Source organism: Meleagris gallopavo, chromosome 26 (assembly GCF_000146605.3).
Source record: "Meleagris gallopavo isolate NT-WF06-2002-E0010 breed Aviagen turkey brand Nicholas breeding stock chromosome 26, Turkey_5.1, whole genome shotgun sequence".
Taxonomy (NCBI): domain Eukaryota; kingdom Metazoa; phylum Chordata; class Aves; order Galliformes; family Phasianidae; genus Meleagris; species Meleagris gallopavo.
The window spans coordinates 2,995,431-3,017,679 of NC_015036.2; the positions used below are offsets into that span (position 1 = coordinate 2,995,431).

General features: G+C 47.1%; 1 protein-coding gene across 8 annotated transcripts in view; it reads right to left on the bottom strand.

The window, feature by feature from the left end:
- Positions 1 to 22,249, bottom strand: part of GRAMD1B (GRAM domain containing 1B) — a 110,629-nt gene that overhangs the window by 30,216 nt on the left and 58,164 nt on the right. Inside the window, exon 1 of one of the 8 annotated variants that reach the window (XM_031556878.1) lies at positions 22,164 to 22,243. The exons of 6 other annotated variants lie outside the window; for them this stretch is intronic. In XM_031556878.1, the coding sequence (XP_031412738.1) occupies positions 22,164 to 22,186 (23 nt within the window). In that variant the 5' untranslated portion in view covers positions 22,187 to 22,243. Of the gene's footprint in view, positions 1 to 5,942; positions 6,166 to 22,163; positions 22,244 to 22,249 lie in introns of those variants that run through there. One more of the 8 variants, XM_031556879.1, reaches the window with a different exon arrangement.

Consider the following 22,249-nt stretch of genomic DNA (forward strand, 5'->3'; position numbering starts at 1 on the left):
TTTTATGTCAGCAGGAGTGCTCCTTCCCAACAGCATACACAAAAAAGGAACCTTATCTTTTAGGAAATGCTCTATTAAAGTTCACCAAAACCCCTGGGGCACTGAGGGGGGAGGAAAGGGGGTGTGCCATCACTCACAGATGATACAGTCATGATTTCCTGCATCAAACCATCCTTTTCCCACACCAGTCAGAGTTAACACGAAAATGGTTCACCAGAACATAAAAGCTTTCACGACTTGAAAAAATAAAAGAAGAAAAGGAAAGAGATTCACAGAAACAATGAGTCGTTGAGGGGAATGGAACTTCTCATCCCATGCCTTCCGCCAATGCCTCAACACCTAAAGCAGAAAGCCAGTTCTGTATTTACATAGAGCTGAGCAGCAATCCCAGTGTAAGACAGGAAAACTCAGATTCCTCTGTTGTTCCTTCTCTTTGATGCCTTTTTTCCTGGCAGACTCCTCCAAACACCACATCTATTCTATGCTGCAGCACCGGCAGCAGCTCAGGTATATCATGAAGTGAAAACACTACCATCTTTTTGACTTATTAAAACATACAAAAGTACCAGATTTCTTTCCAGACTTTCAGCTGACCCGAGTCAAACGGGCATTGCACTCTCTCTGCCCTCCCGCTGCTACCTTTCCTGTTAAATTTAAGAAGCACCAATTATGATTTTTTTTAACAACCCAACACTGCTGCATCTAAGTCCATCAGCCACAATCACCAGCTACATGCACAAGACGCTGTGCAAAGGGCACTGCATCCTGCGCTTCATTAGAAGTGCTTCCAGAGACGGAAATGGTTTCAAATTGCCATTCCTATGCTTATTAATAATTCCAGATTCTGAGGCTGTATTGCTCCTGCTCATGCTGTGTAATTGCTTATCTGGCATTACAGCAAATTTCCTCAATCTTGCCTCAGCGTGCTCGACTCAACACAAACTGATTCGAGAGTCCCCTGAATTACAAGAGAGGAATTTGAATCGAGCATTCCTGAATCACGTATCGCTGTGCTGGATTGCTCTGATCAGACATTCTCATTTTCTGCTGCAGTCCTACAAAATTTGAGCTCCTCATACACCACCTCCTTTTCATTTTCAGCTCATGGGAGCACACACACAGGTTTCACTTTGAGTTTCAACTTCAAGCAACTCTATAAAGACCAGGTCATATTCAGCCAAGGCTCTGCTCATTACAATTATGACAGAGCACCGAATTCTGTCTGTTTCTAAAGTAAAGGATAGGATAACCAGATCAAAAGCTGGACAGAGAAGCATCGTGCACATGTGAAACTCAGTTGAAACCTGACAAAATGTAATCAAATGATAAATGAGACAGACTTTGTCTCCTGTGGGCTGCAATAAATGAATACTCATTTCTATGTACACTCACACAGATACGAAAAACACATTCTCAGCTCTCCCTCGTGTGCTTTAAGGCTGCCTGCAGCATGCCTAGCCCAGGCAGCGTGTGGCTGAGATGGCCAGCTCATGCTGATGGCTCAAGGACTTGCAGAGCTCCTCCAGTGGAATTTTCTGGCCATGCTTGAGCAACCAAGCTCCACAGCAGCTGGCACATGGGTGCTCACCCAGCTCGGCGTGCCCTGCCTGTGCCAGTGCCAGCTCTGCCAAAAGGAACCTCTGAGAGCAGACTGCCTCGGAATTTGCTTTCCACTCACTGAGCATCTTCTGTGTGCCCTAAAAAACTTAATCAGCTCTCTGCACAGCCCCACACACCTGCAGCCCTCTGTCCCAAGCCCCTCAAAACCCTCTCTGCCGCCGCTGCTGCTGAAGCCCCAAGTTTGAACCCGGCCCAAGGCACAGCCATGACGAACGCTTGCTGCAGTTGCCATAGTGACCGAGGCCTGCAATTGAACCAGGAATCGGGCGCCTGAAATGCCAAAACGACTTGACCCACTTCGACAATAATAATAATAAAAAAAAAAATAATAGTAATAAATCATGCTTTACAGAACTAATTGAGCAGAGAGCATTCAGGGCCTCGCACACACCCCTGCAGGGCAGCCTTCAGCGGATGCAACGGGCCGAGCGAGGGACGGAACACAAACAAGCCCACCTAGGAAGCAGCCTCTTGTTGCTCCTGGGTGCAACCCCCAGCCAAGCACAGCCCCCCATGGGCTGTACGTACCTGCTGAAGGGCCTCTTCCCCCTGGCTCATGCAGCAGCGTGGTACAGCCATGCTGTGGGCACAGTGGGCTCCTCACAGGTAGTGATCAGCTGGGATTAAAAGGACGCAACGCAAATCCATTTCAATCTTGCAGCTGCAGAATGTGAACTAGAACTCAGCCGGCTGTAATCGCTGTGTTAGGAGGGTACTGAAGGATTTGGAAGGAGGGCAGCTTGTGGGAACAAGGGGCAGCTTCGCTCACACAGCTCCCTGCCTCACTGCCACCACCGGCTTCCCAGAAGGCAGACGCAGATTGGTGACACCATTTCCTGCTGCATATTTCTAACCCCCTCAGACTTCCTGAAGAAAGTCCTGATCCGGAAAGCTAATTGCAGCCTCCACCACCGCCATGTTTCCCAGAGGAACTTGCTTTGCCAGAACGGAGGTGCAGAAGTTGCACGTCCCCCTGCAGCCCAGGGCACCCACCTGTCAGCATGCAACAGGGGCCCCAAATGGGGCAATGGGCAGCACTGCAATCATCAGGCTTCATTCTGCACAGTGCTGAGTGCTGCATCTGTGAAGAAGCAAAGAACTTAAGCACGCATTTAGCGTGCGTAGAGGCCCAATGAAATCTAAACTGCAAACAAAGTCAGGCCTGTGCTTACATGCTTTCAAGGACGAAGGATATCCTCACACAAAACAGAAGTGTGTTGGTAAAGCCTCAAAAAGAGCAGGAAATAACACAGGGTCAAGAAGGCACCTCAAGCCTGGCCGTCTGACAAAAAGAGTTAATTCTCCTCAGCAGCAGATAGCAAGGGGGTTAATTAGACGCCCACAAAAATGCTTTTCTCTGATACAGTCTGACATCAGTGGAAAAAGATGAGGTTCAGAAACTCATTATGCAGCCCACCAAGCAGCAAGCAGATGGCAACAACTTTTGGTCATCACCAACCTACACGGATTGATCATCTGAGAACGAAACCCTCCATGCATCCCTTGGTCTGCCCTTGTTCTAAAGGCAATAACAGAATGCTATGCTTACATTGCATCTCCCAGCAAAAAAGATACAAAGAAAGCATTAAAGCATTAGGAGAGACAACTATAGAGCTATGCAGACACTAAGCAGTGTTGCATGACAATTGCTTTAGAAGCAGTACTTAGAGTATACTTTCTGCATGCTTTTTAAGCAGTTATTTTTTAACAGAGAGGTCCATCCATGCCAAAACATTTCCGAGACTGTTTTGAAAGTTCACAGAATAGTTTCCTCCTCCTATGAAATTCAACACCATGTTTACATATTTACGAGATAAAATTAATGCAATTACTGTGCTTCAGGGGAGGAGCAAATCACTGCAAGCGTTAGGAAGGAATTTGCCTTCAGCACACATACAGCACCGTGAGGTTGGTCAGATGTATTATTAACATTGTCATTGTCTTTCTCTGAATCTGATACTGGTTACCACTGGCGACAGACTTGCAATTCCAATGGTCTCATATCATATGGAAACTCCCGCTGTACTGCGCTTGAAACAATCCTAAATTTCCCAAGGAAAAGTCAGAACGTGTTTTCTAAATAGAACAAGAGAGATCTTAACAATAATGTCTGATATAGGCATATGCTAGAGAGGACCATTCATCTGCAGAGAACCAAAAATGTGTTATAAATTATATTCTAAACCGCTTAATCACCTACAAATTAATAGTTACATCTGCTCTGAAGGGAGGCAAACCACCTGGAACAAAGTGGGATGAATAATAAGATGAATTTTGGGAAGCAGTAAAGGGAAAACAATGCAAAATAATGCAAAGTAAGACTTCCATATCCCTGTGAAGCTCACTGTGTGCCTGCTTCACCCCCGGCCCTGCCACAGCCCCAGCTGTACCTCCAGAAGGCGTAATGGTAAGGGCTTTGTTTCCTCTCCTTCCCATCGCAATGGCTCCTGTAATTAACAGCAGGAACTGCAATATCTGACATTACCTTCAATGCCTTGCACGTCTTCTCAACACAAGGTTTAAAAAAAAAAATGCAATAATGCACTTGATAGTTAATGATCAATACCCAGACTGGTTTTTGGATGATTCCTGTGTTACCTCAAGGAGAGCAAACCTTATTCCTTCCAGCCCGCCTCACACCATAACTTCAGCAACGCTGACAGAGGCCTTTATTCCCAGCACAGGTAGAATTCTCCTGAATGCAATCCAATCTTGCAGCAGGAGTTTTATAAATCACAAATTACTCATCTAACAAAGCCTCACATCATGCTTTGCCAGTAACAAGGTGCAGGTGTACAGGGACACCGTGCATCTCAGGACTGGAAGACAAAGCTGGAGTTTTACATCCTCCCACTCACTCCTGCCAGACATCACCATTAGCTTTCAGGGATTAATGGAAGATTCTCTGATCTTCAACCCTGACCAAATTGGTTTATTTCCCTCATCCCTCAGCGTTTCATCATTTTACCGTTCTAAAAACAACAATGCAACATCCTCCCACCCCCTCATCCCGATATCCTCCATGCCTCCATCCTCCTTTGCTCTAAACATGCAGCAGCACTGTCCAGCTGACAGTTAAAAATAGGGAGGGCCAAGGGCAGAAAACCATCACTCACATACAGTCTTTTGTCCTCGGGACCTGATTCAGGCTTGTCCCCACATGGCATATTCTCTTGCTTCATCCAGCTTTCTGGTTTTCAGTGGCATGAGCAGTTGGGCATGAAGAATTATTGCACGTTAGCTTAAAACTTCCTTCTATTCTTCCGAGACAAAGTCAGGAGCTCCATGGTAAATCTACCAGGGGCTGTCCTGAAGATGCACGTGACTTACAGAGCAAAGACACAGGTATATATTCTCTGTACTGAATCAGTAGTTTCCACAATGGACAGGATGATGCTAGTCATCAATAATCTAAGGAAAGTGGTATTTTTAGGGAATAGGTATTCATCACATTCTCGCTGTCTCTAGATACGCACAGTGCAATGAGCCCTTGTTTCCTACTGCTATCCCCTGCCCAAAAATAAATAAATAGCCACCTGTATGGTGTTTGGAGGATGGAGCAGCACAAAACAAATTCTGTCTATCCCTGTCTCTGCAAATACATCAACGCTGAGAGGAATGCAAAGCAGAACCGAGACAGCAGCGTGCATGCTCTGAGAGCTTTTAAGAGCATGGGAGCACATGGGCAAACAAAAACACCGTCTTCCTGCAGCTGCTGCCTCTGGTGAGTTGCTGTGGGGCCAGACAGCAGGCTCAGCCCCTCCGGCCTCCCACTGCCCAGCGAGCAAAGCTGTCCCTTGGTGATGGGGGTGGGAGGTGGGGGTGGGCAGCCGGCGTGACGGGAAAAGCAGGAGGGGTGCGGGGAGAGAAAGCTGCAAACAACAATCAGATTTGATCCTCGTTGTTTCAAACAATCAAAAAGGCTGCTCTGGCAATTCCGCTGCAGGAGAGGTAGGGCGCACGCATGGGGGAGAATAAGGGAGAAAGGAATCGAGCTGGGGAAGGGGAAAGAAACGAAGCATCTCTGCAACATGATGTCACGCTGTCTGCTTTCAAGTCCCCCGAACAGAAAGGAGCAGCAGCAATGGCAACCAACATGGACTCCAGATTTAATCTGCCTGGAAAGCGTACGTCTCGGACGGTAGATTTGCACAGCAAACCTGTGCCCAGCGTGACACACACAGCCCTCGGGCTCCATCTTTCACGCACATATATGCACACATACACACGCAGGCACACACGTTCGGAGCCGGCAGACTGCACACACAGGCAGAGAGAGAGGAAGAGAGACGCTGACAACGGAATAGGAGAGGAACACTAACCTGGTAGCCATTAGGGACCGGAGCGCGGCGTGGAGCAGCTAAGAATTCATTCATTCATTCACTCGCGTGTGGTGGGAGCAGAGCGCTGGGGGGGAGGCAGCTCACCTCCAGCACCATCGCCGAGCCCGTGCTGAAGGGATAGGGGCAGGGGTCCTTCACGGACACCCCCAACCCTTTCTCCTGGCCGCCCCACACGCTGCCCGGGCGCCTGCCATGGTTCGGCCTCTTGCTCCCCCGCCCCTCTCTTTGTGCTGCTGGTGATGCCGGGTGCCGCTCCCCGCACCGCCGGCTTTTTCACACCCGCACACACGCGTGCGCATGCACACAGCCTGTGGGCTGCCGCTTTACATAACGCGAGCCCCTTAATGCCTGGGGATCCATCCCTGCCCACCAGAAGGGGGAGGGGGAGCTCCCGGGATTTTTCCCAATGGCCCCCGATTATAATCTTGGCTGTTCTTTCTGGGTGCCGTTCGTCGAGTTTGGCAAAGCCTATGAGTGAAGATCCTCCAGGTTAAAAAAATATATCCCTTCATCCTCCCTGTGCACACACCCATCCATTCCTATGTGCAGGAGAAAGTTTCAAAACCTGCAAGCATGTCAATACAAGAACAGTCAGGAAAATTAAACCCTAATTAACAGGCAAAGTGGATTATCTAAACTGAATGAAACACCGTGAGGACACATTCCGAATTAAGGTGACCTCAACTCAATTTAGCTCACTCCATCCACAAAGCTAATGAGGTTTAATTTTTCATGCCTAGCCATGTATAAACAGGCCTGGGGATTTTTAAGAGTTGTATCATGGGAAGATGATGACTTTGCTGTAGCGTCAATGAGGTGTCTGGAGGACACACACCTGCTCCCGGGCACCTTTAGGCCAAAGATGCTGCACCAGTTTGGCCACAGAGGTTTAAAAATGCATTCCTTTTCATCACCTATCAGGGATGTTTGCTGTAAGAGTTCCCTGTGGTGTCAATCGAGCCAGGAAGGCAACTCCGGAGCATGATTCAGACTACCTAAGCAAGGCATCTGCAGCCAGATTTAGATGCTGCAAATGACCCCTTAGAGATGCACTGCTCCCACTGCACCTTCAGTAATGTAAATATGCATTGCTTTGCCCTCCGCTTCCTTGTGTTGTATTTTATCCACTCCAGGCACTGAAACAGGGCTGACAATTTTCTCTTCAGAATCAGTCACCACTTTCAGCACTAATGTCCCAAAAGACCATCTCTCCAAAAGGCTGATCATCCAGCACCTCACTATAATCAAAAGCAGTGGGAGCAGGCGGTGCTTTGCTCCTATGAATCAATGATCTGCACCAGCCCACGTGCCCCCGTGCAATTCAAATGCTGTGCATGATTTTAAAGTGAAAACACTCTCATCATACACCTACTCAAATCAGGATAGCAGAACAATAACAGCATTTTTTAACGTTTCTGAAAGAATGCACATACGTGCACATCCCTTCCCTGTGCATAAGCCATTGTTCTAACAAATGCTTTGTGTATCATTAAGAGAACCATCAGCTCAGTACTAATTTTGTGACATCCTTTTTTATGGACATGCTTCCTTCTACACCTTTTCCCATTACAACGCTGCCCATCACCAGCACCAAAACACAACAACCTCCCAAACATACCATTGGCTCACAAAACCTAATTTAATATGAAAGCAAACCTGGTTTTATTCCCCTAATTCCATCAGTACACGTTCATTCAGGTTGTGTTCTCAATGATTTATTCCTACTTACAAGAAAAACTTCTGCTAAAATGAGACAGTGATGTTTCTCAAATGATTACATGTTCACAGTCATCTGAGATTTACAAAGAGCACTAAAAATAATCCATAACACCACCACAAGAGACAACTGCCACTTCACCCATTGATGTCTGAATTCAGACACCAACTCTGTAAGTCCACCCTGGCTGCAGCAAAGCAAACTGCCAAGATGAAAGAGATACATTTTCAGAAGTAAAAGCAACTGTACTTAATTCAAGGCTAGATTATCCTCCTTTGAAAAACAGTACCAAGAAAGGTTCCATGCTTTTCTAAATTCTAAACCTCAAATAAAAATCAGTTTGGGCAAGTCTTATACTTCAAAGCAGGCAGCTGAATGACCCCATTTTGTTTCAGTCTGTGAATCTTTATTGTTTATTTCTGTATGACGTTCAAAGTCATGCATGGAGAGCACATCAAGGCTCAAAGCAGGTCATAAAGTGGCAAGATAGGTCCAGAACCTGAGGTTAAGACCTTCCCATTCTTCAGAGAGACACCAAGCAAGATGAATCCAAAGAAAGTTTGGCTTCTAAAAGCAGTGTAAGAGCAGTTGTAAAAATGCAAGGCTTACCTGAAGAAAAGCTTCTTTGGCTTTGCTTGGGTGGTGTGCAAAAGGCAAAGTTATGGGTAATTCAAAAAAAATCACACGATAATTCAAGTGCTTTAAGAATATAATTAGATTCTTCAAAATTCAACCAAGAACTCAACAGAGGAAGAAAAATACTGGCACATTTCTAGCTCTCTGGAAGACCATTCATGTCACTATGAAGACAGCTTGTTAAGATGTTTTGATAACAGTGTGCTGGGAAGAGGATCTTCACAGCCTTTAAGGAAGCTCTTAAAGTTTTCTTAAGCTACCAGTTCCTATTCAGTACAAGAGTTGCAAACTCATTTTATGTTGACCAGTTCTGCTTGCACATAACACTCTCACCTCTTGCCATGGTGTTAGAAAACCAAGTCAAGCATTAGCACATGATTTCCTGTGAGGTCAGCTTGGGGAAGCCTTGAGTACTGATCTTCTCACGGCACGGCCTCACACCACTGCCCCAACACCACACTAATGAGCCCCACAGTGGGGTGGAAGCTCCCACAACAGCAAGGAGCTCTGGTTCCAAGCACGCACACCAGACAGCACTGCCCAGTCGAAACTCAAGTATGTTAACGCATACTGAATCTCAGGTGAGGGGAAATGATGCACTGGTCATGTAATTGAAGCCCAAGCCTGACAAAGGATGCACAAGAGACAGTCTGAACACACAAGGCCTACAGAGGAAGGAGTGGACTTGAGGTGCACTCTGCATCCAAGGGGAGCAATCGTGCTCTCTGTGCAATCCACACCAGCAACAGGAATGAAACAAATCCGTCTGCAGCACGTGAGCAGTGAGCACCTGGATTTAAAAACAGGTAAGATCTCTCATTGCTCCTTCCCCAACAATTCCTTGCTCATTTTTAACGACCTATTTTGAAAACCGAAAGCCATTGAGTGAGTTTCACCCAACAGGTCAAATCCTCAGCTGAGTTCAGAACAGAACCAAGGACAGTTACACTTCTGATGTCATCTTCAGCAAGGCATAGCAGAAATCTCAGAATGCTTGTCCTCAGGGGATCCTCAGTGGAGCACTACAACCTCAGGATCTGCAAGTAAGATTAGTGCTAATGGGTAGCTGATTTATTTGTATGGTAATTAAAGTTTTGCTCATGTCACTGTTGCAGCACAGAAGCTGTGTTTCTCCATCACACCCTCTACTCTGTGACTGGGACTTGCAGTCGTGTTGGCTGCCTCCTGCCCACAGAACATCCAGCACACAAAATAGGTGCTGCACTTGAAACCCCAGTATTCTCACTCTGCTAAGCAATAAAGAGAATTTTCAGAACTCTTTCTTCTTTTGCAAAAAAAAAAAGAAAAAAAAGGGTTACCCAGATGGGTACCAGAACAAGCCAAAATCTTGTTGGAGTACTCAGATCTGACAACATTTTCATGGATGCGATGGCTCCTAAGAGCACATGGGCTCCTCCAGCATAGGGGAGGAAAGAGGCATTCATGTGCTCAAAGGCATGGGAAGGCTGAGGGGGGAGGAGGAGAACAAGGAGAAAGAGAACAAAGTGTCAACATCTTAACTAGGACACACAAAGAGCCAGTTCTTACTAAGAACTTAATCCAGGATTAACAAGAGGTCAGCTACCTCTGCAAGGAGACTGCACTAAAAGGAGCTAATTAGCTCTCCTTAATTGCACAAAAGGAACCACACACAATTCAAGGCATTCACAGCAGCAGATCCTACCTCACTCAGGAAACAGAGTCCCACCTGTCGGGATTGCACCATGCTCCAAACTGCACATGGAGAGCTCAGAGCAGGAAAGGTGACACGACGTCACGACAGATGTCATGACAGTGTGTGGGGAGTGAGGGACAGCACCAAGGGGTAAGGCATCTGTGGGAGGGCTGGAGTCTCCTTCAAAGAGGACAAGCAACTTCAGTGTGCCCAGGACCTTTCTATGCAGTTTTATCATCAAGCACTGCTATCACATGTGGAACTGCCCAAGAACTCTGCAGTGATGTTCTCATAAACAACATTATCCATGAGGATATACACTTGTAACCCTCTTTAAATCAGTATGGTATCTGAAAATGGGGAGGAAGGACAGCAAAAAGGAAAACCAGTCCATGTCTCTCTATAGGCCCAATATTGCTCTATGCATTGAAACCAAAAGAGAGGTTGTGGATGCCCCATCCCTGGAGGTGTTCAAGGCCAGGTTGGATGGGGCCCTGGGCAGCCTGGTCTGGTATTAAATGGGGAGGTTGGTGGCCCTGCCTGTGGCAGGAGGGCTGGAGATTCAAGATCCCTGAGGTCCCTTCCAACCCGGGCCACTCTGTGATTCTGTCAATCACACCCCTCCCTGGCATGGCATCCTGGTAAGGACAAATAGCCAGAAGAAAGCAAACACCCAGCTGAACACACAGAGGCAACAGCTCCGGCCTGGAACCCACTGTTTTGGGATGATGCAGTGGAAAAGGCTGCCCGAGCTGACCTCCCACAACCTGCCCTCAACTTCTAATGATATCTTCCAAAAATTGTTATTTGCAAACTGTGTATTTGCAAGAGTGCACCAACTGCTGATGTGACAGAAGATATTTATACTCCACATTATGCAGCTATTACACTGCACCATCTCCTCCCATGCCAAATCCTGAACTTCTGATGGTTTGTGTATTATCAAAGGCAGAACTGTAACTTCACAAATACTTTGACACACTCCCGTACATGCTGATCACCTGCAGAATGGACTGAAGCATTTCAGTGAAGGGATAACCATTCAAAACATTTGAAATACTGAACTTTTTCAAACTGAAGGCAAGTATAAAAGCAACGCATTTCTTAAAAAGTTCATTCCTGTAATCCTCACTTACATTGCTTGCCAATTCCTTGCCAATTTTTGTTTGATATTAAGCCCACCTTCTTTTTGCCTCTGAAGCCATCACATGCTCTGCCCCATGCATTGATGATAAGCTGTTGCATGTTTTCCTCCAGAAGCACTCATGCTGCAAGTGACAGATAATGCATACAGCAGTCAATGTGCTTGGAAATGAAAATTAACCAGCACATCAATAACACCAGCAGAAGTCTCGGAGCTCGAGCACTAAATGTAACACCTGCATTTCTCTGTTTCCTAGCACTGTGCCGAGGGCTGGGCAGCTTGTAGACAGACAGAGCCCTCACCTCCAGGAGCTGGCATTGCCAGCTTTCAACCCTGCAGTGAAGGGCATGGGGACAGCAGGATGGGCTCAGTCCAAACCTCACTGTGCTCAAGGAGATAGCTTCAACTGCAAGGTCTGAGGGCATCCTGGGTGCACCCAAGTTTAAGAGAGGACGAAGGGAAAAGCAAAACAACAGGTTAACCACAGTAATAACCTCATACACACAGATAAATAGCAGTAGGAGATCAGCCATTAATGACAGGCTCCTGCAGGATCATTACAAAACTGCCTCTGTAATCTGTGTATTTCTTTTCTTACCCCTTCAGGATGGAGGTAAACATCACACATCACTGTATTTTCAGTTATATTTAAACCAACATCAGAAAAGCAGTAGCAAAACATCACCTCAAACCCAAAGCACACCAATCCCATCCTTTGGACATCACTCAACGTGAGAAAGCCACATTCACTCTTGCTCCAAATAGCAGGGAAGCAACCCTTATGTATGCTGCCCTTAGGCAAGCCGAGCACAAAGGGAGAACTCCCTGCCATCTGGGTAAAGCTTCAATAGCTGCCATTGGGGAGAGCAGAATGCACATCAGCTGCTCCGTGCCAGCGGCCGGGCTACAGCCAGCCTCCTGGTACAGCCATGCCCCACTGCTGCAGTCCTCTCTGCTCCCTGCCCCACACTACACTGCACAGGAACAGCCCAGACCCACGAGTACATTTGTTTAAAGGGAAAAGGGCACTACAAGGGTGTCATCTCTTTCTTTAGCACTGCCTGGTGCAACGCTCGCTCCTCCATCATGTCATACAGCTGCAGTTACAGCAGCTGCTCCGTTTTTTGGGGCTGCTCAAAACTCTTTATTCCAACCAAAATCAGCCTTTGAAAGCCTTCACCAATCACTGCTTTCAGACCCCTTCCCTCCCCCCCCAAACCACCAGCGATCTTCTCTCCAGCCGCCCATTCAGACACAATGGATCCATCCCCACTCTCACTAATTGACTTTCTTAACCTTGCATGACCCTTTCCTTCCAGGATGGGCTCAGATTCCTGTAATCCTGCTGGCCTCACCCAGAAACAAGCTGAGCAGCTACTCAGTGCAGCCCTTACTCCTGCACAGCATGGACGCGCTGCTCTCTAAGAGCCTTGCCCAGCTTCTCTACACCCCACACCCTTACATCCCAGCTTCTACTTTCCTGGCAACCCCCTGTTCCCCATCCCAGCCCCGCACTGAGTCAGGACATCTTCCCAAGGAACTGCCAGACTTCTGCACACACTCAAACACACAGAAACCTGCATCCACAGGGAGAGTCCTGCTGCCTGCTGGGGAGGTGAGCAATGAAGAGCTAACTGCTTGCATCGCCCGTTATCACATCGCTTTTCCCGAGGCACAGCACTGTGTCTTCCCTCCTCCTCTGCTCTCCGATTCTGAAACCATTTAAACTGCAGACAGCAGCAGTTCTGCTGAGGGAGAGACCATTAAAGCACGCGAGCTTCTCCCTGCTCCGATGCATTCTGTGTTCTCAAAAAGTAGTTGACATAAAGATTCCCTGCTCTGATAGCAGCCCGGCATAGCTGAAACAAAGCCTTCTTTGCAACGTGCCGCCAGCCCTGGCATCTCAACTGGCTGCTGCCCACTGAAAAGAAACGCACCCACTGTCTCTTTAAGAATGCTCATATCCCACATCAGCAGGGCTGCCTTAACCCTGCCTGCTCCTTGCTCCCTTCGCTGGCCGCAGCTGCAGATGTCACAGCTTCCTCACTGCGCATCCCTGGCATCCCACGCCACGGGTGAGCTGTGCTTTTTAGCAAATATCCCAGTGCTTTGAAATGCAGGGAGGACTCCTGTGACGACAAAGGAGCAGTCAGCACTGACCTAAGCATCCTAAATACCTCTAGATTCACCTCGCCTCGCTCCCACAAGCCACTCTTGTCTGAACACACCATCACTCCCACCGACAGCTGGAGTTCACCTCGCAGACCCTGGGTGCTGGGCAGCCCCTTACCCCACCAGGCACATCCTAAGCTTTCTGCTTCCCTGAGACATCAGCAGGCAGCACAGCCAGCTGCAGGAGAAACACTTGCCTTCAACACAGGAGTGTTTCCCAATATAAGCTCTAGGAAAGGCCAGAAAGGTTATAAAACACACAACGTGACTCATATTGAAAGCATATATAAACATACATATAAAAATCTATATATAAATGCATATGAAAGCCTGTCTCATAAGAAAATAAACAGGCTGTGATTGCTTCTCTTCCAGGCAAAGCATGAAGATAGCTATCCTCCCCCAGTCCTTTATTTTGTTCCTAGTCCATACAGGCATTATAGAGGCAACAGCAAAGCATGTACACCAAGCCAAGGAACTGAGAAAGCAAAGAATCAGCACAGCTCCACATTCCTGTACAGGAATAAGCTCAAAGGAAAGCAACAAAAACATCACATTATTCATGAGGCTCATTTATGAAAAGACACTTGAAGGTTAAACAAAGCAAAGTAGTCAACAAATATTTAAGGAATGTAAATGCCATGGAAAAAGAGCAGCCATATTAAAAGATCTTATAACAATGAGCAATGAGATGAAATTAAATTGAGGGGAAAAAACGAGGCTGAAGGCAAATCACTGCAGTCAGGAGAATGAGAGAAGTGGTACAGCCACGCTCATAAATAACATTAGGTAACCATTAATAAGGGCAAAACAGGGATCTGCGTGGCACTGTCAGGGGCACAGATCAATGACTCAATTCTATCAAGTCCTTTCCTCTCTTCCCATTCTGCTTCTCATAACTTTCCTAACAGGCAGCAACCCAACCCAATAACGTTTTGGTTACTGCTGTTGACTAGCAATGTGAGTCCCCTCAAATGTTTACACTCAGCTGGATCAGTGTTACTTTGAGCATCACGGTTTAGAGATTTACTCTGTGTTAGTGAGTCACCTGCAGAGCTTTCATCTGATGTATTTAAGATTGTGAACCTTGAAAGAACAAATATCCTTATAATCATACAGTATTTTTAATTGTGAAGAAGACACAGGTTGCTTTTGGGCAATGTGGGTTCAGCTTGCAACTCTGGCCATGTCAGCTATGAGAAATGGCAGCGATGTGGTAGGCTGGTTTGTCTCATCTGCAAACCAAGGTTGTTATCATTTCATTTTCTCTACCCTTTGCCTACGTGGCCTGTAGTGGCTGAAAGTCCTCAGGACTCACACTGGCTCTTGTACCTCCTCGCATGATGAAAAGCTGTTTGCAAAACCTTCTCGACTAAAAAAAAAACAAAACACAATTTCAAGATCCATCTCCAAAACCACTTCTCCTATGACCCGTCATCAAAAAGAATCTCACAAGAGTCAAAGGGAAAAAAGCTTGAAAAAACAATATTGCGTGTATCTGAACTGATGACGCAGTTTCATTGCCTTGAAACAGCCACTGAATGCTGGCCAAAGTCCCTGAGCTGCAGCTGAGACACACACAGACCATCCTCCAAGGCCTACAGCTAAGCAGCAGTTCACCTCCCAAACCTCATTCCTAAAACATACATCAGATTGAAGGCCACCACATCACCACACTGCTTCTTAATTACTGACAGATCTGAAAAAAATAAACTGCAGTACTGAGGGCTGCAAACCCACAGCCCAATTTCCTCATAAACAAAGGATGCTTCTTTCAGAACTGCATAGCTGCTTTATTTCTATTCCTAACGGGTCAGAGAGACACCAAAATTACAGCTCTATCTTTCCACGCTTTCTAAAATGCCTGTCCCCAGAGCAAACCTTTTAATTCACAGCACTTCATGCACCATCCCTCACTTGTGTAGAGCTTCCAAACGACTCCCCTGGAATCCCTGGATTCTCTTCTTGCCATCATTTAAACCCAGGCTTGTTTGCTTAGTATTTCATTTAAAGAATACATCTAGTTAAAGACAGAGCTGTTCTCTACACCAAAGATAAACAAGTTGTTTTCTCTCCTCCCCCCACAACTAAATTGATGCCTTATATCATGTGAATATATAGATTTATTTTTTTTTTTTTACATAACCACATTTTTGCTACTCCTGACTACACACCTCCTTCTTTTCCCCTACATCATTTTCACTCAACTCGTGTTCTCCTCCATCTTTCTCCTTCCAGTTCCAAAATAAGGTGTGCCGAAACCACATTCATCCAAACCTGAGATTCCAAGTGGTTTAAAATTACCCAAAATACCAAAACCCTGCCACCAAAAAACATCTTTTCATCTCTCCTCCCTTGCCACATGCACAGAGTGGCTGTGACTCCACCCAATGGGGATGGCAGCACTTTACATCCCATGTTTGCAAACAGAAAGCAGAACATCCATTGCCAGGCCCTTTGGCTAACCACAGAGAGCATTCTGTCCAAGAAAAATGGTTATGGAGAGTAAACCACTGCACAAAGTGAAATGTAACCACCAGCACGGACCTAAAGCTGGCCGAATGGAAAACTCCAGCAAAGGAGAAACTTAGAGAACATTCCACCATCGTGCATTGAGCATGTGGCTCTGAAAGAGTTGCAGAAGGAAAAGAAAAGCAACTAGCTTATGCACAGCATTTGTTTTGGTCTGAAGTTCCCTTTTCTGAACTTGCTTATTTTATGCTTAGATAGTATTACTGCTATTATATCTCAATTTATATAATTTACTTTTCCAGACTCAAAATACTGAAAATTAACGGTTACTGTGCATAGTAAGTATCAATTATAAACATAACAGCAGTCTGATATTGAGTTACACTTTACAACAAGGACTGAAATGAGCGACGTGCAAAGGAAAACCGAAGAACAAGCACAGAGCTGCTAAACACAGCAAAGGAATGCACTGGTGAGGGTGGAGTTGGGATTGAGGAGTTCTGCTCCTAAGGGAACTTTCAGTTGGCAAACGGGATTAACCAAAAGAGATCTTGACCTGGATGCTGCCTCCTGTGTAATGTGCCACAAGATCTCTGATGGCAATGTTGGCTCTTTCAAGCTTTGACCTTGCCCACTTATCGAACAGAACAGCCCTGACTGAGCAAAAATTTAACATATGTGAGTGTTTCTGTTTATTTCAATAGAACCATTGATACACGTGGGGTGAATCACACACACACTGCTGAACAATGTTCTCCATCCCCTTCCTGCACATGCAAATACCAAATGGCTTCAGCAGGAGGGAGCACAAGGGAGAAGAGAGAGCACTAGCATCCCCCATTCTGCAGACAGAGAAAGCAGCACAGAGGCAAGATTGTGATCCATGTGGACAGACCCTGGCACTAAAATGGCATAAATGATCTCTTCCAACTCCCAGCTCCTGTAGCCTGGGCCTTGCTTCTCATTGGAAGGTGCTCAGCAGTTAAACAGCACAAGCAGAGCCTCCACTCCACATTTATGCCTTGACAGAGATAACCAGCTCCTGGTAAATCTTGTCCACAACCACTTCTTTACTGTATTTACCTCTTTTCATGCTTTTACCCAAGGAGAGGAACCTCAGCAGGAGCCACGTTGCAGCCTCACTGCTCTCAGCTCTGAGCAAGCAGTGGCTGCAGGACTACAGGACGGCTCCAAGCAGTTTGCCCTTCACTTGACATTTGTGAGGCTGTTGAAGGACTACGTAGCCAGCAAGGTGATTTTACCATCCGATAAGCAGAGAAGGCAATTTTAGAAGGACACAAATGATTGGGATTCAATCAGTCAAGATAATCTGCAGCCCAAGGAGAAATTTGGGGGAGGGATGCTGGGGGCCGGCAGCACAGCTCTGCACTGCCACAGTGCGTGTCACGCTGTGCTCACTGAGCTCTCCATCAGCACATGTGCATTACAAAACAAAACGTTGGCTGTTCATCTCATTTGGAGTCAAAATCTGATCCCGAAAGCGAACCTTGTTACAAACAAAATAACACCAAAGGGGAGGTCTGCACATCTGCCATCACAAAGAACCAGAGCAAACCAAATCTCAGGCCAAGGGGCTCACAGTGACTCAGTTTTTTCTTCACACAGTCTACTTCCACTGCATTCTTTTGTTTGTTTTAAACTAGAAAAGTCCCTTCGATTGTACTTCATACCATATTAGCACTGAAGGTATTAATTCAAAGTGCGGCCCAGGACAAAAACTGGAAATGAGCCGATCTCGGTTCTATTTCTGGCTGTTAGTGCTGCTGAGCACAGCCTGGCCATGCAAATCGCATGCGAGGTTTTCCCTTCCCATCAGCACACTTGGCCTGGGCTCCCAGCTGCTTGCTATCGCCTCCCATTCCCTAAAAGCCCAGAGAAATTAGCACAAAACCTGCTGCTAATCACTTGATCGTTCCGTGAAACCATTTACAAAATTAATCTCGCACCACCACTGGAAGTTCTTTGAGCCATTTGACACAACATCGTAACATTCATTCCTGCTAAGAGAGAAAGCAGAGAGCTCGTACCTGTCAGAGGTTCAGCCAAATACCCAGAATATTTTGGATGCAGGACGTCATGCAGACTGACCTACCAATATGGTTCCCTCTTCCCACCACATCACAGCAAACGGGAACATTCTGATTCCCCAGATCCACGTGCAGAAGGTGTAAAGAGGGGAAGCATCTCATTTCCAAATGGTAGAGCCCCATTCAGAACTTACACGTATGTGGGTCATCTTTGATGGCTGCGAGGGGAGGATTGTCAGCATCTATTCCTTCTGAACAAAAAGCACAGGGGAAAAAAAAAAAAACAAAAAAGGATGTAGAGGCAAAAAGACCCAGTTAACACTGGGCACACTGACACAAATAACAGTTTAACTCCTAACAGGAAGGTCAAACACAATACGTACAACAGCACAATTATGTAATTTCAGCTGAACTCTTTTGCTACCCTCCTCCAACAAATCCGAGCAAGGACCAATTTTAAAATCCATCTTTCATTTGCAATGCAACAGAACTAAGTTCATTTCCACCGCCCAGGGCAGCTCTTTAACTCTCTGCAGTGTGGAGGTGAAACTAAAAATTATTTACGCCGCATCACTGTTTCACTGCGTAATTAAGGAAGCGTGAATCCTGGACACCACACACCCACACGTGTCACTCCACTCCATTACAGCACGTCCACATCCTCTATATCACATTCACAGAATTACAGAATCACAGGATTCTGTGATTTCTGCTTTCCCTATTATTTCAGGCTTGGAAGAAGTTGCAAGGCTGGACGGTAAGGATGAAGCTACACAGGAATGGTGCGATGCTGGTGGAACCCCTCACTCCTCCCCTAAATACCTGTGGCCCTGAGACCCTGTTAGGACCCTCTGCAAGGGCAGGTGCTTCTCACCAGCTCTGCATGCAAAAGAATCCTGCAGTCGCTGCCTTACAGCACGCCTAACTGAAACCACCCCACGTTAATCTTCCCTGCTCCCTGACATCAAATAAGGGCTAATTTTAGCTCTGCTGTTCTGTAACCCTACCTAGTTCCCATCCCACCCCCACAACTATATAATAGATCCTTCCTTCACATAAGTAGGGTGTTGGAACATTCACAGTTTTTTTTCTCACCCACAGGCACTTGGAGAAAAATGAATTGCAGGCTTATTTTTAGGCAGAGCCTTTGGCCTTTATTTTCTCCCTAGGTTCCATACAGCGGGACCTGAGGCTGAGAAATACCCCAACCAACAAACGAGCCACACAAGAGGAACAAGAAAAGAAGAAAGAGCTTTGCTCAGCATCCTATTTATGGGATGTGGAGCTCAGCTACCAGCTTGCTTTGGTCCCTGCAAGACTTCTTCAGTCATTTGCTTCGGCCCAGAAGCCTGAGGAAGGGAGCACAGCAGCAGCAAGCAGCAATGCCTGGGACTGGAGAGGAGAGAAAGCACAAGTCCTCTCACAGCATTAGAGCAGCACACGGTGACACAAAGACAACTTACCAAACCGGGACACCGGGCCTCAATGAGACAAATGCAAGTTGTGGGGTGGTAATGAGGCACCGGGGAACTGCAGGATCATTTTGGATAAGGGGATGCTGGACTGCAAGAGTGAGACACAGTGCTGGTACTCCGTGGCCTTGCACCACGACACCGTGCTGTCACATCGCGATGTCACGAAGCCGTGATGGTTACACAGCAGGGCTGTGCTGTGCTGCAGTGTGCTGTGACAGCCCAGTGACTCGACAGCACGCAGCTTTGACACGACACCAGATGGTGATGAGATCATTTTGGGCAAAATTAGGGCTGCAAAAAAAACGCATGACATCGTCTCAGGGCTCAGCACGTGGTCCTGTGCCAAACCAGTGCTCCCCCTGCGACTCAGAGGTGGCCGAAGACACCCCGAGAAAATGCCCTGCAGCATCCTGAGCAGAGCAGGAGCACCAAAGCAAGGGCTGGGCTGAAGGCAGGCGGCTGCACATCCTCGTGGTCAGAGAGGGCAGCTCCTGCTGACAGCACTCTGTCCCCGTGCTGCTGCCCTTCCTGGTACAGAAAGAAATCATGTGTCCTTTCAGAACTGTTCCATGCGGAAATCTGCATTAACCCCAGCAGTGCCGGTTCAAGTTGGAAACCCTGCTTCTAAAGCAAGGACCAAACTGTGTTTGAGGTGCTTTTTCTTTTTACTCGAGACAAATGCTAACCCTGCAAAGCAAGCTTATTATGAATATTTGAGGCCATCTGACCCACGTAGATTTATCCAAGGCATGTCTGACAAGCAGCAGAGAACTCTGCGGTCTCTGTTTAGGTCTGTGCTCCTGGAACCACACTGACCAGCCCAGCAGAGACACACACATCTACATAGGTGAACTTAAACAGCATCCTTAACACACCCTTTGGTGCCTGGATACTGCTGAACAATAAAGTAAATAAAACTGTGTGCAAACACAGACGTCCTTGAGGAGGAACATAATGACTGCTGCAGAGATTCAAAACGTTGCAGGCTTTTCTTAAACACGGGGAGCCATCAGAACAGCGCACTCGTTTCTCTTGGGATTCTGAGGAAGATGAAGGGGGTGCTGGGGTTTGGGCAGCACTCCCTAAGCATTCCCAGGGAACAGCACAGCTGCACAGCTCCCTGCTGCCCACACAGCCCCAGGGCAGCACTGTGCACCCAGCAGCTCGCCAGAAGTGCTGGGCACACACACAGCTCAGAGAGAAGAGCATCACCTGCTAAAACACCACGACCATTTCAGTGGTGCTGGAATGCCCCCCAGTCCAGCTCCAGCTCCTGCCCAGCAACACCTGCTCACCTCTGAAGCCTGACAAAATTAACAGATTGGCTTCCACGCTAATCGCGATAAGCGCTGTGATAGAACTGAGCGTGCAAAAGTGCTCCAGTTACACAACTAACAGGAACGGCCAGTGCTGCTCACGGATGGGCTGAGCCGAATGCAGCAGGGTGCCATGTTATTGCAGATCCACACCATCATGGCATTTCTAACACATGCTCAGCTTTACCCAGTAGTACGCTCAGCTATTATGCAACTCATCAGCCCAACTGCACACCACGTAAAGCAGCAAAAGGGGACAAAAAAGCTACGTATGGCTATGCTTTTTGTATACTCTGCCTTACGTATGGTCATATGTACGCAGGAAAACTCTAAAGGCTCTAACTACAATTAAATAAAAGGCAAAACTACAGAAATCAGAAGAGATGCCCTATTGAGTCATCCCTGGCTCCAGCCCGTCCCCTGGGGCCCAGCACAGGATGCTTCCTACTGCTGTGCCCTACTGCTTTTCTTCCACAGCAAAAATAATAATAATAAAAATAGCCACAATAAATAAAATAACAAACGAAAATAACTTTCCTGCTTTCTCACACTTTATGGGCAAGGATCTCAGAGTACTAAATTCAAACTGATGTGAAACTACAGAGTTCAGCAAGAGGCCGTTATCCCTATGATTACTCCCTTTACCATTAGAGAGGAAGAGGATTAAGAAACAGGCCTTCATTGCTCCTGTCATCCCCTTCGGTGATTTCACTCCAAATTACAAAGTCACATTCCATCATTCCACAATGGAACCGTTCCCATCTGATAAAGCTGTAATTAAATTGATTTCATCTTTGTAATTCAAAGGCTGTTTACTGCAGCTGGGTACTTTTGACATGCTCAAGATCTTATAAAACTCGGCTAGCAGAGATCTGTATTAGACACACCGTATGCGTAACTGCAACTGTATATATCCCCTACATATGTAAAGCACCGATCTTAAAAACGCGAGCAATAAAAATATTTACATGCAAACATTTCAGATACACACCCAGCTTCGCTGAGCAGCTTCCACCTCCACACCCATCCCTTCTGCTCCCCCCGGTGCAGCCCGGTTTGCTTCCCCGAACCCCCGGAGCATCACGGCGTTCCGGAGCGCCGCGGTACCTGCAGGGCGCTGCCAACTCCCAGCCGTCCTTAGGGAAAGATGTCGACAAGGTGCATGTATCCCCAAAAGCAGCTATTTAAAGGACAAGCCTAGCAGAAGCCATTCCACGCACGTAGGGCGCAAGCCATATCCTCCACCTTTCTTCGGGGAAAACCTTTCTTTTCTCTATCTCAATACGTGCGCTCCAGGCGCTCAGGTGCGCGGATGCGATGTGCGCGCATCCAGGGATGCAAATTCATGCACAGCCCCGAAGAAAGCGCTCAGAGGAGGAGAAGCGGCGGCCCGGAGGCAGCGGATGCCCAGAGCAGAGGACGGCGCGGAGAGACGGAGACGCCCGAGCAGGAGGAAAAGCACCGCGGATTCGGTGGATCCCCGCAGGGCTGCTGCGGCGGAGCGGCGTTCGGGAGCGCTCCCCCCGCCCCCGTCGCTCCGCTTACCAGGCGAGCTTGAAGCCTTTCATCAGTACAGTCACGAGAAGCCGCTGCCCGCGTCCTCGCGTGCCCACCGCCAGCTCCGCAGCTCC